Source organism: Lissotriton vulgaris, chromosome 2_2, assembly GCF_964263255.1.
Source record: "Lissotriton vulgaris chromosome 2_2, aLisVul1.2, whole genome shotgun sequence".
Taxonomy (NCBI): Eukaryota; Metazoa; Chordata; class Amphibia; order Caudata; family Salamandridae; genus Lissotriton; species Lissotriton vulgaris.
This window is the reverse complement of record NC_141688.1, coordinates 178,067,730-178,080,849: the sequence shown is the minus strand read 5'-3', so window position 1 is coordinate 178,080,849 and position 13,120 is coordinate 178,067,730. Positions and strand designations below refer to the sequence as shown.

General features: G+C 44.8%; 1 protein-coding gene across 3 annotated transcripts in view; it reads left to right on the top strand.

Annotated features, from left to right (window-relative positions):
* GAS2 (growth arrest specific 2) overlaps positions 1 to 13,120 on the top strand; it is a 779,771-nt gene that overhangs the window by 566,315 nt on the left and 200,336 nt on the right. For all 3 annotated transcript variants that reach the window (XM_086959885.1, XM_086959886.1, XM_086959887.1), the window contains exon 7: positions 9,850 to 9,957. In XM_086959885.1, the coding sequence (XP_086816011.1) occupies positions 9,850 to 9,957 (108 nt within the window). The remainder of the gene's footprint in view (positions 1 to 9,849; positions 9,958 to 13,120) is intronic.

Sequence of the window (13,120 nt, the reverse complement as noted above, 5' to 3'; positions counted from 1 at the left end):
GGTAAAGTGTGGGGAGTAAATTAGTTTTAATAACTTTATAATTAGTTGTTAAATACTATTAGTATTTTTATTGAGTTTCAGTTTGTTTTTTAAATATTATTTGTTTAATTGGTAATTATGTTATTGAGGAAGTCCATTTTTTAAAATGTAGATGTGGGTTCTGAATTGTGCAATAATTAAGTTTTTGTTTATAAATAATTTTCATGTAAAATATTTATGTTTCGAAATTGTTTTTTATTTTATTTAATATAACATTTGTAGGTTTTTGGTTTCTGTATTCAACATTAGAATATGTTTATTTAAGCATGTTAATATTAAATATATTTGTATTATATATTTATTTTTATTTTATTTTTATTTTTTGCACTTATAATGCGCGCAGATACCCACAAAGGGTTTCCCGGCGCAAAGGTAGGAAAGCTGGGAACACAGAAAGCGCAGAAAAACAACCCATTTAAAGACCGCAATTATTTATCAAAGAGCCAGGTTTTTACGCCTTTCTTAAAGCTGGCAAGATTTACCTCCTTACGCAGGGCTAAGGGCAGAGAGTTCCAAAGAACTGGTCCCAGATGGGAAAAAGACTTTCCCCCATACGGGCCAGTTTAAATCTAGGAACCACAAAGTTTGCTCCATTTCAAGAGCGGAGGTTTCATTCTGGAACGTAAGGCCTAACCAGATTCTGCAGGTACTTTGGTGCGGTCCCTGCCTTGATCTTAAACATATAGGTCAATGCTTTGAACCGGACCCGGTTCTCAACTCTAAGCCAGTGCAGGTCCTTTAGGTGCTTCGAGATCCTAGCTGTCCTAGGGATCTTACATAGCAGCCTGGCAGCGGAATTCTGGACCAGTTGGAGCCGCCTAATCACAGCTAAGTTGGAGCCCAGATATAAGATGTTACCGTAGTCAAGCCTAGATGTAATCAGTGCATTGACTACGGTCTTCTGGGTATCCATAGGCAGCATCCAGATGATCTTCCGCAACCATTTAAGGATGGTGAAGCACGTACCAGCTACTTTGTTTACCTGCTGTTTCATCGATAAAGAGTCATCGATGCATACCCCTAAGTTTCTGACTTGAGTGGCCGGGCTGGGAAAAGCACCCAGGGAAGGCGGCCAGTGGGTGTCCTGCCATATATCTCTCTTTTTACCTAGGAGAAGAATCTCCGTCTTCTCCCCGTTTAGCTTCAGCTGATTTGTTGACATCCAGCTGAAGACTTCCTGAAGGCCTATTTTCAACGCAGAGGGGGATGAAGGCTCTGAGTTGGTGAGAGAAAAAATATTCTGCGAATCATCCGCATATGTCATAAGTTCTAGGCCTGCTCGCTCTGCTAAATCGGCGAGAGGGCGGAGATACAGATTAAAAAATAACGGGCTCAGAATTGAGCCCTGAGGCACGCCATGTGGAGAAAGAAAGGTGTCTCACTGAGCTTGCGAGGACGAGATCTGAAACGTCCGGTTGCTCAAGTAGGACGCGATCCAATCAAGCGCTTTCCCTCCGACACCATCATCACTCAGCCTAGCAAGTAGTCTGTTGTGTGAGATGGTGTCGAAGGCCGCACTTAGATCAAGTAGGACAAGAGCAACCGTTTGCCCCTCGTCCAAAAGTCCCCTGATTTTCTCAGTGACTCCCAAGAGGGCGGACTCGGTGGAATGGCCCGCCCTAAAACCTGACTGAGAAAAATGGAGTAGATTGTTGTTCTCCGTGTATATTGAGAGTACACCGTGAATATGCTTCTCTAAGATCTTTGAGAACGCAGGTAACAGGGAAATTGGGCGGTAATTGGCCAGCACCTCAGGATCAGCCGCCGGCTTTTTCAATAGAGGGCTGACCATGGCATGCTTCCAAGCCGCTGGGACAGTTGCCAGATGAATGGAGGCATTTAATGTCTCAGCAATAGTCCCCAGGGCTGAGTCATCCAGTTGCCTCAGGATGTTAATGGGGAGAGGATCACAGGGAGAACCTGATTTAATGGACGCAGCTAAGGATTTCAGAATGTCCAAGGAGATAGGTGGCCAAGAGTCAAGCCGTTGTCCTGTTGGATTTACCAAAGATGGGGACGGGACTTCCCCGTCATCGCTCACCAGAGGATTAATATTGGCAATAATATTATCTATCTTTTCCACAAAATACGTGGCAAGATTTTGACATTTTTGAGGGGTCAGGGGAGGTGCGGCCGCCATAGAATTTGCTCCGGCCAGTTCCTTAACTGTGTTAAAAAGAGTCTGTGCTTTGTTTTCGGCTGTGTTGATAGTCTCAGTTATATAGCATGCTTTGGCTCTAGTGCAGGCCCTGTGGTAGAGGTTTCTGGCACTACGATATATTTCCTTTTTTAAAGGATCGTAATGTTTGCGCCATTTCCGCTCTAATGCCTTACACTTGTTTTTTTCTAGTTTTAATTCATCGTTGTACCAAGGGGCTGGAGGGCGATGAACATTACCTCTGCACTTAGTAACGGGCAAACAAGTATCGACTGCTCTCTCCAACCAGGTATGGGCTTCACGCGCAATCGTTTCCATATCAGTGCCCAAAGTGGGGGGGTGAATTTTTAGTGCATTCTGCAACTCGGACAGGTTTAACCTTTTCCAATTTCTCATAAGAATTGGGGGCCGACCAGAAAGTGGCGGCTTAGAATCAATAAGGGTAATACTAAAAAGAGTTAAAAAATGGTCAGACCAACAAATAGGGTCGGTTTTCAACCATTTTAACTCCTGTATGTTGGATATAATGGGGTCCAACAAGTGGCCAGCTTGGTGAGTAGGACCCTCATTCCGCAGTGTCATGCTCAGAGTAGTCAAATCTTCCAGAAGGTTGACAACCGTGCTATTTGATTTGTCCTCCAAATGGAGATTTAAATCCCCCAGTATAGTCAGATTTTGGGCATTCAGAAAATAAGGTGAAATAAAGTTGGCCAAATTCGCAGCCCAGATATTGCTGCCTCCAGGAGGGCGATAAACTAAAAAAACAGAAAAGGTAAAGTTAGGGTTCAGTGCAATTTTAAAAAATGCTGCTTCGCATCCAGGGATATTGACCGTTTCGAGATCACAATTAAATTCCCTATTAAAAATCACAGCAATCCCCCCTCCTACCTGTCTTTCTCTATCAGCTCTAGCGATAGCATAATTAGAGGGCAGTGCGGCCGCTACATCGGGACCAGCACCATCATGCAACCAGGTCTCCGTAAGGAAAACCGCACATGGTTTTTCCTCTGCCAAAAGGTGGTAAATATCTGCTTTGTGTTGAGGCAGTGATCTACAGTTAACAGTGTAGAATGTAAAGGAACGGGTGTTTAGAGCCGCGGTTGGAGTAGGTGTCTTAAGTTTGTTTGTAACGTCTGGGTGGGGCTGAACATTAGATAAAGCAAAAGCACAGTGATGACAAGTTTGGGAACCTGCTAATGAAGGGTTTAAAATGGAACATTTACTATTAGTACTAGGGCGCAAAGCCCTTAGATGACCCGCAGAGAACGTACCTCTGACAGCGTTTCCTGCCCTATCACCCGACCTGGCCCGGACGGGCACAGACGGGCTGGTCTTAGGCTCGTCTTCGGCGCAGTCAAAGGCGCCTACCCTGCGCGCCATCGCTGCGCGCTGGGGCCGACGAGTAGCTAAATACCCTCAGGAAGCGGAGGTCTAGAGTGCTAACCGCTCGACGCTCCGTGAGGTGCCGCCCCTGTCCCGCCCTAGACAACCGCGATTGGCTGGAGTGCCGGTTGCCTTACAGCTAGGCGGAAAACAGTCCTCGGGGCACAATTAGGATCCCAAGTGAGTGCGAGTAAGTGCTCTTGTAAATCAAAGTGCTATTATCACATCCTACAGTTACTGCTACAATTCTAAACAGGTTTTAAAAATTCGAGCTTCAGCTCATTACACAGCGCGAAGTGCGTTAAAATGTCTAAAAATAATTCTCAGCCTCTGAACACGGGCTGTATTCAAATAATTCGGTGCTCAGCGCCCAGCGGGGAGTAGCTGCCACCAACTCTTACCGCGTGGAACGTCTGCCTCCTCGCAACCTAAATACCCTCAGGAAGCGGAGGTCTAGAGCACTAACCGCTCGACGCTCCGTGAGGTGCCGCCCCTGTCCCGCCCTAGACAACCGCGATTGGCTGGAGTGCCGGTTGCCTTACAGCTAGGCGGAAAACAGTCCTCGGGGCACAATTAGGATCCCAAGTGAGTGCGAGTAAGTGCTTGTGTAAATCAAAGTGCTATTATCACATCCTACAGTTACTGCTACAATTCTAAACAGGTTTTAAAAATTCGAGCTTCAGCTCATTACACAGCGCGAAGTGCGTTAAAATGTCTAAAAATAATTCTCAGCCTCTGAACATGGGCTGTATTCAAATAATTCGGTGCTCAGCGCCCAGCGGGGAGTAGCTGCCACCAACTCTTACCAATGTTTAACATATTTATTGCACATTTGCAAAGCGGCAGGCACCGCGCTTTGCCTGCCGCTTTGCAAATGACAATGAAGGGGGGCACCACAGGTACCCCCCACGTGCACTCCTCACCTGCACTTCACTTTGGGGGCCCGCAGGGGGCCCCCAGAGGGAAGACCGCATGCCTTTCCGTGGCGGCATCGCCGTCGCGGAAAGGCACTGCGCACCACTCATCATAATATGTCTGGCGGTGTCTATTAGACACCGCCACCATATTATTCCTTTTCCGCCCCGGCAGCAAGGCGACCGGGGCGGAAAAGTGGCGGGCGGTTTTCCCTCCATTGCGGTCCCCCCGCCATTGTAATGTGGCGGGGGGGGAAAGGGTGGCAGGCGGGCATTTCTGTCGGGCGGATCGCCACCGCCACTATGGCGGTTGCGATCCGCCCGACATCGTAATGAAGCCCATAGAGTGCTATGACCCGGCCTAATACCATTCTGAGAGGTATCCAGAGGTTATTGGCAGTCAGATGGTCTGATAGAACGGAATTCACATCGGCCTCTGTGATCTTAGCTGCCCATGGAAGCAAGGAAATAGGGCGGTAATTCTCTGGTCTGGCTGGATCAAGAGTCAGTTTCTAAAGTAGAGGGATTACTTTGGCCTGTTTCCAGGCCCTGGGTACCGCAGCTGTTCTGAGGGAACCATTTATCAACTGATTCAGGGACGGTAGAATTGTCGACAGCACTTTCTTAAATTGGGCGGGTTTAAGTGGGTCGGCAGGAGATCCTGACTTAATCTTATAGGGAAGAGCAGAGAGTTGATCAGTCGTAATAGGCAGAAAGGAGTGTAGGTGTTGGCCTGTTGGCAACCGCGTAACTCCTGAAGGATGCTATAGGTGGTCGGGAAGGACCGAGAGATGGCGTCCACTTTTTCCACAAAAAAGAGGGCAAGGTCCTCACACGGTTTATTGGACTTAATAGTTGACCCAGCTGCGGTTTGTTTAGATTGCAGACTGGCAAGAATGGAAAATGTACTCTTAGAGGGATTAGTGCTCTCACGAATTTGAATGGAGATAAAATCTGCTTGTGCCATATATATGGCCTTATGGTAGCTTTTGATTGCTGCCTGATAGATGACTTTGGCCTTGGAGCAGAAGTGTCTTCTCCAAATCCTTTCTAATCTCTTGCACCCCTTGCACATATCAGCAAGTACAGTCTTGATCCATGGGCGTGATTTGGTTTTGCGATTGGCGGAGTGCTTCATTAGGATTAAGCAATCTAATGGGTGCTCTATCCACTCTGATAATGCTCTGTAAGCTTCATTAGAATCTTCAGCTAGATTAAGGCAAGAAGCCAAAAGGCAAGCATCCAGACGATCCCAATTTAGTTTGTGCCACAGACGTTTCCAGGTGGAGACCTGACCCTCAGTCCGAGCAGGTGTGATATCATGCACTGATATAGAAACCAAAAAATGGTCTGTACAACCTAACCTAATCGGTGTGTGCATTGTAATGTGGAATATGTTAGTAAAAAATGGATCTAATAAATGTCCTGCAGTATGGGTAGGACCCACTACTAGCTGTAACAATTGGCAAGCTGCTAGGTCAGCTGCAAAGTTCGCCATATCAGTATTCTCACCTTCGTCTAAATGTAGGTTCAAATGAAAGCTAAAGTTCTGACCATATCTACCAGGGCCTCCCTAAAACCTAGTGAAGGTCCTGAAGGTCAATATATCAAGAGCCCGGACAAGGTGTAGGTAGGGCTCAAGGTGACCCTAAAAAGGGCGCTCTCATAGCCCGTGATCCTCTGTTGAATAAAAGAACATTTTAAAAATAATCGCTATGCCCCCACCTCTAGTTGCTCTGTTAAGCAGAAGAAAACTGTACCCCACAGGAAGCGCAAGGTCAGGTTCAGCAGTCATATCATCTGAGATCCATGTCTCGGTCAAAAAGAGGACCTCTAGTTGCTCTGTTAATCAGAAGAAAACTGTCCCCCACAGGGAGCGCAAGGTCAGGTTCAGAAGTCATATCATCTGAGATCCATGTCTCGGTCAAAAAGAGGAGGTCTGGAGAGGCCTCCTCTAACAAATCATGAACGCCCCCATGATGTTTGGCTAAAGAGCGGCAATTGGTACTGAATATGCTAATATATTTTTTTTATCTGGAAGGGGGGTGACAAGATAGAGCTGTAGGTGTAGCTTGGAATCTACAGTGCAGGCAGCTGAAAGGACCCTCAATGACGAACCTACCGGCCTGCCCGGAATCACTCCCCAACTTACGGATATTCCATAACTCCTCCCAAGTATAAGTGACCTTATGTCTCGCAAAACTGGCAGCCAGTCTGGCGTCTGGCGTCGAACTGGCACGGACGGGCGCAGACAGCCTTGCCTTTGGCGGGCCGCCGGCATGCCCACGCTGTGCGCGTCGGCTGCGCGGCGGCACAATATGTCGAACTTTATACTGCCAATAGGTGTGCTCAACCAGGAGACCAGTCAGCCCCATCCAAGATGGCCCCACAGTTCAAACCACCGGAAGAGGGGAAAGGAAGGACTCTATTGCCATGAACTCCCTTCACAACAAACAGCACAGGCTGCGGTGGACCAAGGAGGAAAGAGGCATGTAGTAAGTGAGTCTGTTTTAAAACCTATAAGTGTAGCTCTGCATAAGTTCAAAAGCGCTAAGTCACACATAAACAAAAATAAATCAAAAACTAACAGGCGACGTGCTGCCAATAGAACTGACAGAGGCAGACTCCTGTGTCAGCTTTCCATGCGCGGCTGCGCCATAGGTCGTAATTTAGACTGCCAGTAGGTGTGCCCAATCAAGAGACCAGTCAGCCCCTTCCAATATTGCCCCCGCAGTTCAAACCACCGGAAGTGGGGAAACGAAGGACTCTATTGCCATGAACTCCCTCCACAACAAACAGCACAGGCTGCGGTGGACCGAGGAGGAAAGTGGCATGAAGTAATTGAGTCTGTTTTAAAACCTAAGTGTAGCTCTGCATAAGCTAAAAAGCGCTAAGTCACACATAAAAGAAAATAAATCAAAAACCAACAGGCGACGTGCTGTCAATAGAACTGATAGAGGCAAACTCCTGTGTCAGCTTTCCAAGCTATTGTTGCACTCACTGGAGTGGGAAAAGTAATTTTTACCCCTCCGCTATCCAACACTTTCCCTACTGATGCACTCACTGGAGTGGGAAAAGTAATTATTACCCCTCGGCTATCCAACACTTTTCCTACTGTTGCACTCACTGGACCGGGAATAGTAATTTTTACCTTTCTGCTATCCAACACTTTCCCTACTGTTGCATTCACTGTAGTGGGAATAGTATGTTTTTACCCCTCCGCTATCCAACACTTTCCCTACTGTTGCACTCACTGGAGTTGAAATAGTAATTTTCCCCCCGTTGCTATCCAACAGTTTCCCTACTTTTGCACTCACTGGAATGGGAATAGTGATTATTACCCCTTCGCTATCCCACATTTTTGATACGGTTACAATCAGTAGAGTGGGAATAGTAATTTCTACCCCTCCACTATCCAACACTTTCTTTACTTTTGCACTCACTGGAGTAGGAATAGTAATTTCTACCCCTCTGTTATGCAGCACTTCCCCTACTATTACACTCACTGGAGTGGGAAAAGTAATTTCTACCCCTCCGCTATGCAACACTTTCCCTAAAGTTGCACTCACTGGAGTAGGAACAGTAAATGTTACCCCTCTGGTATCCAACACTTTCCCTACTGTTGCACTCACTGGAGGTGGAAATTTAAGTGTGAAGACGTTTAAATAGTTTAATATTTTAATTTATAATACAATGTTTTCAATGAGATTTTATGTTATTGGTACATATATATATTTGTAAATCTTTATATAATTTTAAAATGATAAAATAAATTAAAATTAATAGTTTATTAATAAAAGTAAATATATATGAATTACTATGCCTGTGTGTTTAACCTTTTTTAATTAAGTTTATTTATCATATTTTTTTGTAAATTATAATAAATCTACTTTATAATTGTATTATTTAACATGTGTAATATTTATTATTTTATTATATATATATATATATATATATATATTTCTCCGAACCTCCTCCTTGCAGAAAAGGAATTATCCGCACACCGCAACTGAGCTTGCAAACATTCTTTTAATTCCTTCAGCATCCTGACATGTTCCGTTGTTTCAAACAACTTTTTCAAAGGATTATGCCTTGCGGAAATTACCAACGCTGCTTCTGATTTTGACCTCACGCAGGTGTGTGTGTTTTTGTTTCATTGCCCCCGATGGGACGCCCCTCGTGAGCCGCCAAGCATTGTGGTGTTTGTAGTTCTATCAAATTTTCTTTTTTGACCCTCCAGTGGGTATGTTTTGTTTCCGTTATTAAATGGTGCAAAGTCAGTTGTGCCACTTGCAAAGCCCCTTTTCAGGCTCACTGTGATCCATGTTTATATTCCAGACCTCTTCTGGAATATAAACATTTTTTGTACTCCTAGCCATAGCATACTTGCCTTTCCCTGCATCTGTTCTTCAGTGATACCTAACTACTAGCAGTTACTTGTTTAAAGAAAGTACTATTTCAGTGTTAAGAACTCTCACACCGTTAGGTCTAGCTTTGCTACATTATAAAAAATTACAGAAATAAAGAAGGAAATTTATAAATAGCAGTCTTTTGTTATAGTTTCCTTGAGATTTGAATATGAAAGCATCATATTTTGAAAATGTATAGCACAGAAAAAAGACATAGGGGCATATTTATGAGGGCTTTGCGTCATGCCTGCACCATGCACGAAGCAAACCTCTCACTCATATTTACGAAGAAAGGCGAAGCCATTTTGTGTGGCTTTTTGAACGGCTTCCCAAACATAAAGAAATGCAACACAGCGCAAATCCCTGTGCTGTGTTACTCAGGCCTGGGAAGGCGTTCCATGGGCGTTGCAGTGGGTGTTCCCATGCAACTCCCATGATTTGTGACACATTCCCAGTCTTACAAGGTCTTGTAAACCTGGGAATGAGTCAAAATCTTCTGCATCCCAAGGTGGGGTGTAACGAAGAGAAATATGTTTATATTTCTCCTTCTATGTGTGCTGCATTCTGCAAACACACATAGAAAGAAGACAATACCTCTATGGATGTTTGTGTGTGCAGGAAGGTGTCCCTTTCTGCACAAAAAGAATCCTGCCTACAACACAGGCACCCTTGCACCATGGTGCTAGGCTGCTGAAACGGCAGGAGCGCGGGGGCAAGGACATACATGCACAGAATTAGATACATACGATGCATTCCTGCCCTTTGCCTGTGGCGCAGGGCAGCACACCAAGTTAAATTGTTGCGCCTGGCAGCTGGGGCCCTGACGTCTGTTTCCTATTACAAATAATAAACAATATTAGATGATGGGCTAAATTATTGTGAAATTGTTTTATCTATCTATATAGGTATTTATTGTGTATTATTAAACTGCTACCTTTTTCTTTAGGTCAAACGTATTTCTGAGGATCCACCCTGTAAATGTCCCAATAAATTTTGTTTGGAACGTCTATCACAAGGAAGATACAAAGTTGGCGAAAAAATTCTTTTCATTCGGGTAAGATATTTATTTTAAATCACAATGCATTCATTTTTAGAATGCCCGTGCTAACCAATCTGCAAGGTGGTTCCTTTATTTTCATTTTAAAAATGCTTATGGTTTCCTACGTATTTCAAATAACACTAGAAATATACACAATTATAATCGGGTTTTCAGTTTTTTTCATTAAAACATACACATCTTTAGATTTTACTACAGTGCGTAACTATGTGCAAGTGGATCTCCCATCTCTGTGGGTAAAATACCCTCTTAGGTATACACAGGTTAATTAGATATACCATTCTTTATTCTGCATACCTTGAGTATATATATATATATGGATTCATCAAAGGGGTGCAAATAAAGGGGGTTCCTTAAACAATTTTTTTCACCACTGCATTATCAATACACTTGTACTCTTGCGTAGCAAGCTAATAGCTGATGGGATTTCCATGACATTTGGCCGGATTATACATCGTGGTGTGCAGAGGAGCCTTCTGGGTACTAGAGTTAAGTAGAGTATGCGTTTTCAAAGTTAGAAGATATTTACACCAAGTGATATGTGGGACCACTGTAGCTTTGTGGCATTTTGCAACTGTTGCGAAGCTACAGCGGTAACTGGCAATGCCAAGTCAATATATGAATGGCTAATTACTGCCTTTACAAGACTTAAAGGTTGCCATGTTGTATTTAGGCTGCTTTTAAGTTTTGGGTTATGGGTTTAGATAAAGATATTAGGTTTTATAATTTTCCTCTTACTATTGACTTAATCTATGGTTATTCATGCGTTCTTTTGGTACCCTTTTGATTGTGGACATCAGGGAGTTTGTGCTTTCGGTCCTAGTCTTTTTTTAAAGTATAATTTGGTATCACTAGTGCTTTAATTAACACAATATTGTAATAAATGCAAATGTCTTTCAAACAGGGACCCCCAAAGTATAATTTGCCCAGTTCCCCTAAACCCCTAAAGAGGACATTAGTGGCATCCGGCTGGATTTATCTGCAAAACAAGCTGCCACGTGTGTGCCTCAGTGGTCTCAGCGGGTGCCCTGATGGATGCAGACAACAACAATTTTAAAAATATCACCAGTGGAACCACTCCCAGGTAGCCCACAGGGGGTTGGATCTCCTCATGGAAAAAGAAGCACTGTTAAGCTATTCAAGACAATGGCCACAAATTAGATGGGGGCACCGCTGTACCAACAACCCTGCCCTGATAGTCCTCAGACCTGAGCACAGCAGCCTTTTGAGAAGGAGCTCTTCTAGGCACAGTGAGAGCCAACTCACAGTAAATGGACATTCTGGACCTCTCACAAGTGTTCCTGGATACCAGATGAAGGGGCATGGCACCTGCAGTGTCAGCCACGCCACCCGGCAGGTACAGCAAACCTGGGCCCAGATTTACTATTATTTTGCATCAGGGTTGTGTCCCTTTTGTGGCGCAGCCCTCGCGCAAAGTTATTTTTGGCATTTACTAAGCCACACAAAGCCACATTCAAATGTTTACATATCTCTAATGTTGTGCTTAGTATTTAGTTTTGTTTGTGTTGAAATGCTTCTCTTTTTTAAATGAAAAACTACTGATAGGGCATTGATTTGTCTGAGTGTCAATAGGTGTGTTGCTATAGTGTAGGTCTCTATCATACAGAGCCTCTCTGAGTAAGACCTGGATTTGGTGGGTAAAGCTTGACTCCAAGAGGGAGATATGTTATAGAGAGCTCACCATCTTTAAACCTCCTCAAAGTGGCAACAAAAGGCAAAGGGTGTATCCATATGAGTGGCACAAATGGGTGGAGGAATACTGTGGCACCAAGAGATTAAATGGTGCTTCACCAATCAGTCTTATGTGTGACCGAGGGTTGCACTGATGCCAGCAGGGGGGTGGTCGAGGAGGTGGCATAAAGTGCGTTTATGGGAAGGGTGTACATCTAGTTGCTGAACTGAATTGCACAATGTAGAACCAGAGAACCTGGGATGAATCCCGGCTTCCCTACTTAACCAAATTGTGTTGTTTTCCCTCCTTTTTCTTCATTATCACATATAAGAGGACCAAGAAATATAGGACTTCAGGATGTGTGCTGTACAAAACGTTCTCCTGTGTTTGGATTTAATTACTAATGACATTGTTGTCAGGGTTGGGAGCATTTCTAAATTCATGAAAACTATCACTTTAAAAAAATGCTTCTGAACGCACTGCTATAATCTGATATACTAAGGTGAAACAGTTCTGCATGTCAATGAAATACGTATTTTTTACACGTTTGCTTTCTTTAACCCTTCCCATGCTCCTGACGAGCTCAGTTCGTCATGAGCCACGGTTCCCGTGCACTCATGACGAGCTGAGCACGTCATGACCATAAGAACGCTCCCACGCAGGGCTTATTCCCCTGCTGTGCGAGCGTTCTACTCCAACTGGTGTGGCCGTGACGAGCTCAGCTCGTCATGAGCACATGATCACCGTGGCTCGTCATTAGCATGGGGGCGCTGTGCTTGTCCCCCCTCCCCCAGCACAGCAGGGGAATCAGCTCCGCAGTGAAGGGGTTAAAAATTGAGGTGTTCCTATTTATTTTATTTTATGGAGTTTGTAGAGCGCGCAGCTACCCCCGAAGGGGTGTCCCGGCGCTAAAATCCAGGGGTTACCAAGTGAAAGGGGAAGTGAAAAAGAAGACGATGAAAGGGAGACTAGAGTCAGGAGAAGAGCCAGGTTTTAAGTTTGGCTCGGAAGATGGTTTCAGAGGGACAAAACCTCAGCTCAAGTGGAAGGGAGTTCCAAAGTCTGGCAGCAATGACACCGAAACCTCTGCCACCGGTTCTGGACAGTCTGAAACGGGGCGAGATCAGGAGGCGGAGGTCATTGGATCTCAAGGATCTGTTGGAGCGGGATATCGAGACCCGATTTTTCAGGTAAGTAGGACCGAAGTTGTTGACGGCTCGATAGGTAAGAGTGAGGACCTTAAACTGGATGCGACTAGCCACAGGGAGCCAGTGGAGTTTCCTCCGATATGCAGAGACAGATTGACGGTACGGGATATTACCGATCAGTCTGGCTGCAGCATTCTGGACAATCTGCAGCCGACCAATCAGGTACTGGGGAGCCCCTGCATAGAGGCTGTTGGCATAATCCAAGTGGGACGTGATAAGGGCCTGGGTAACTGTGCGGCGGGAATCCATGGGGAGGTAA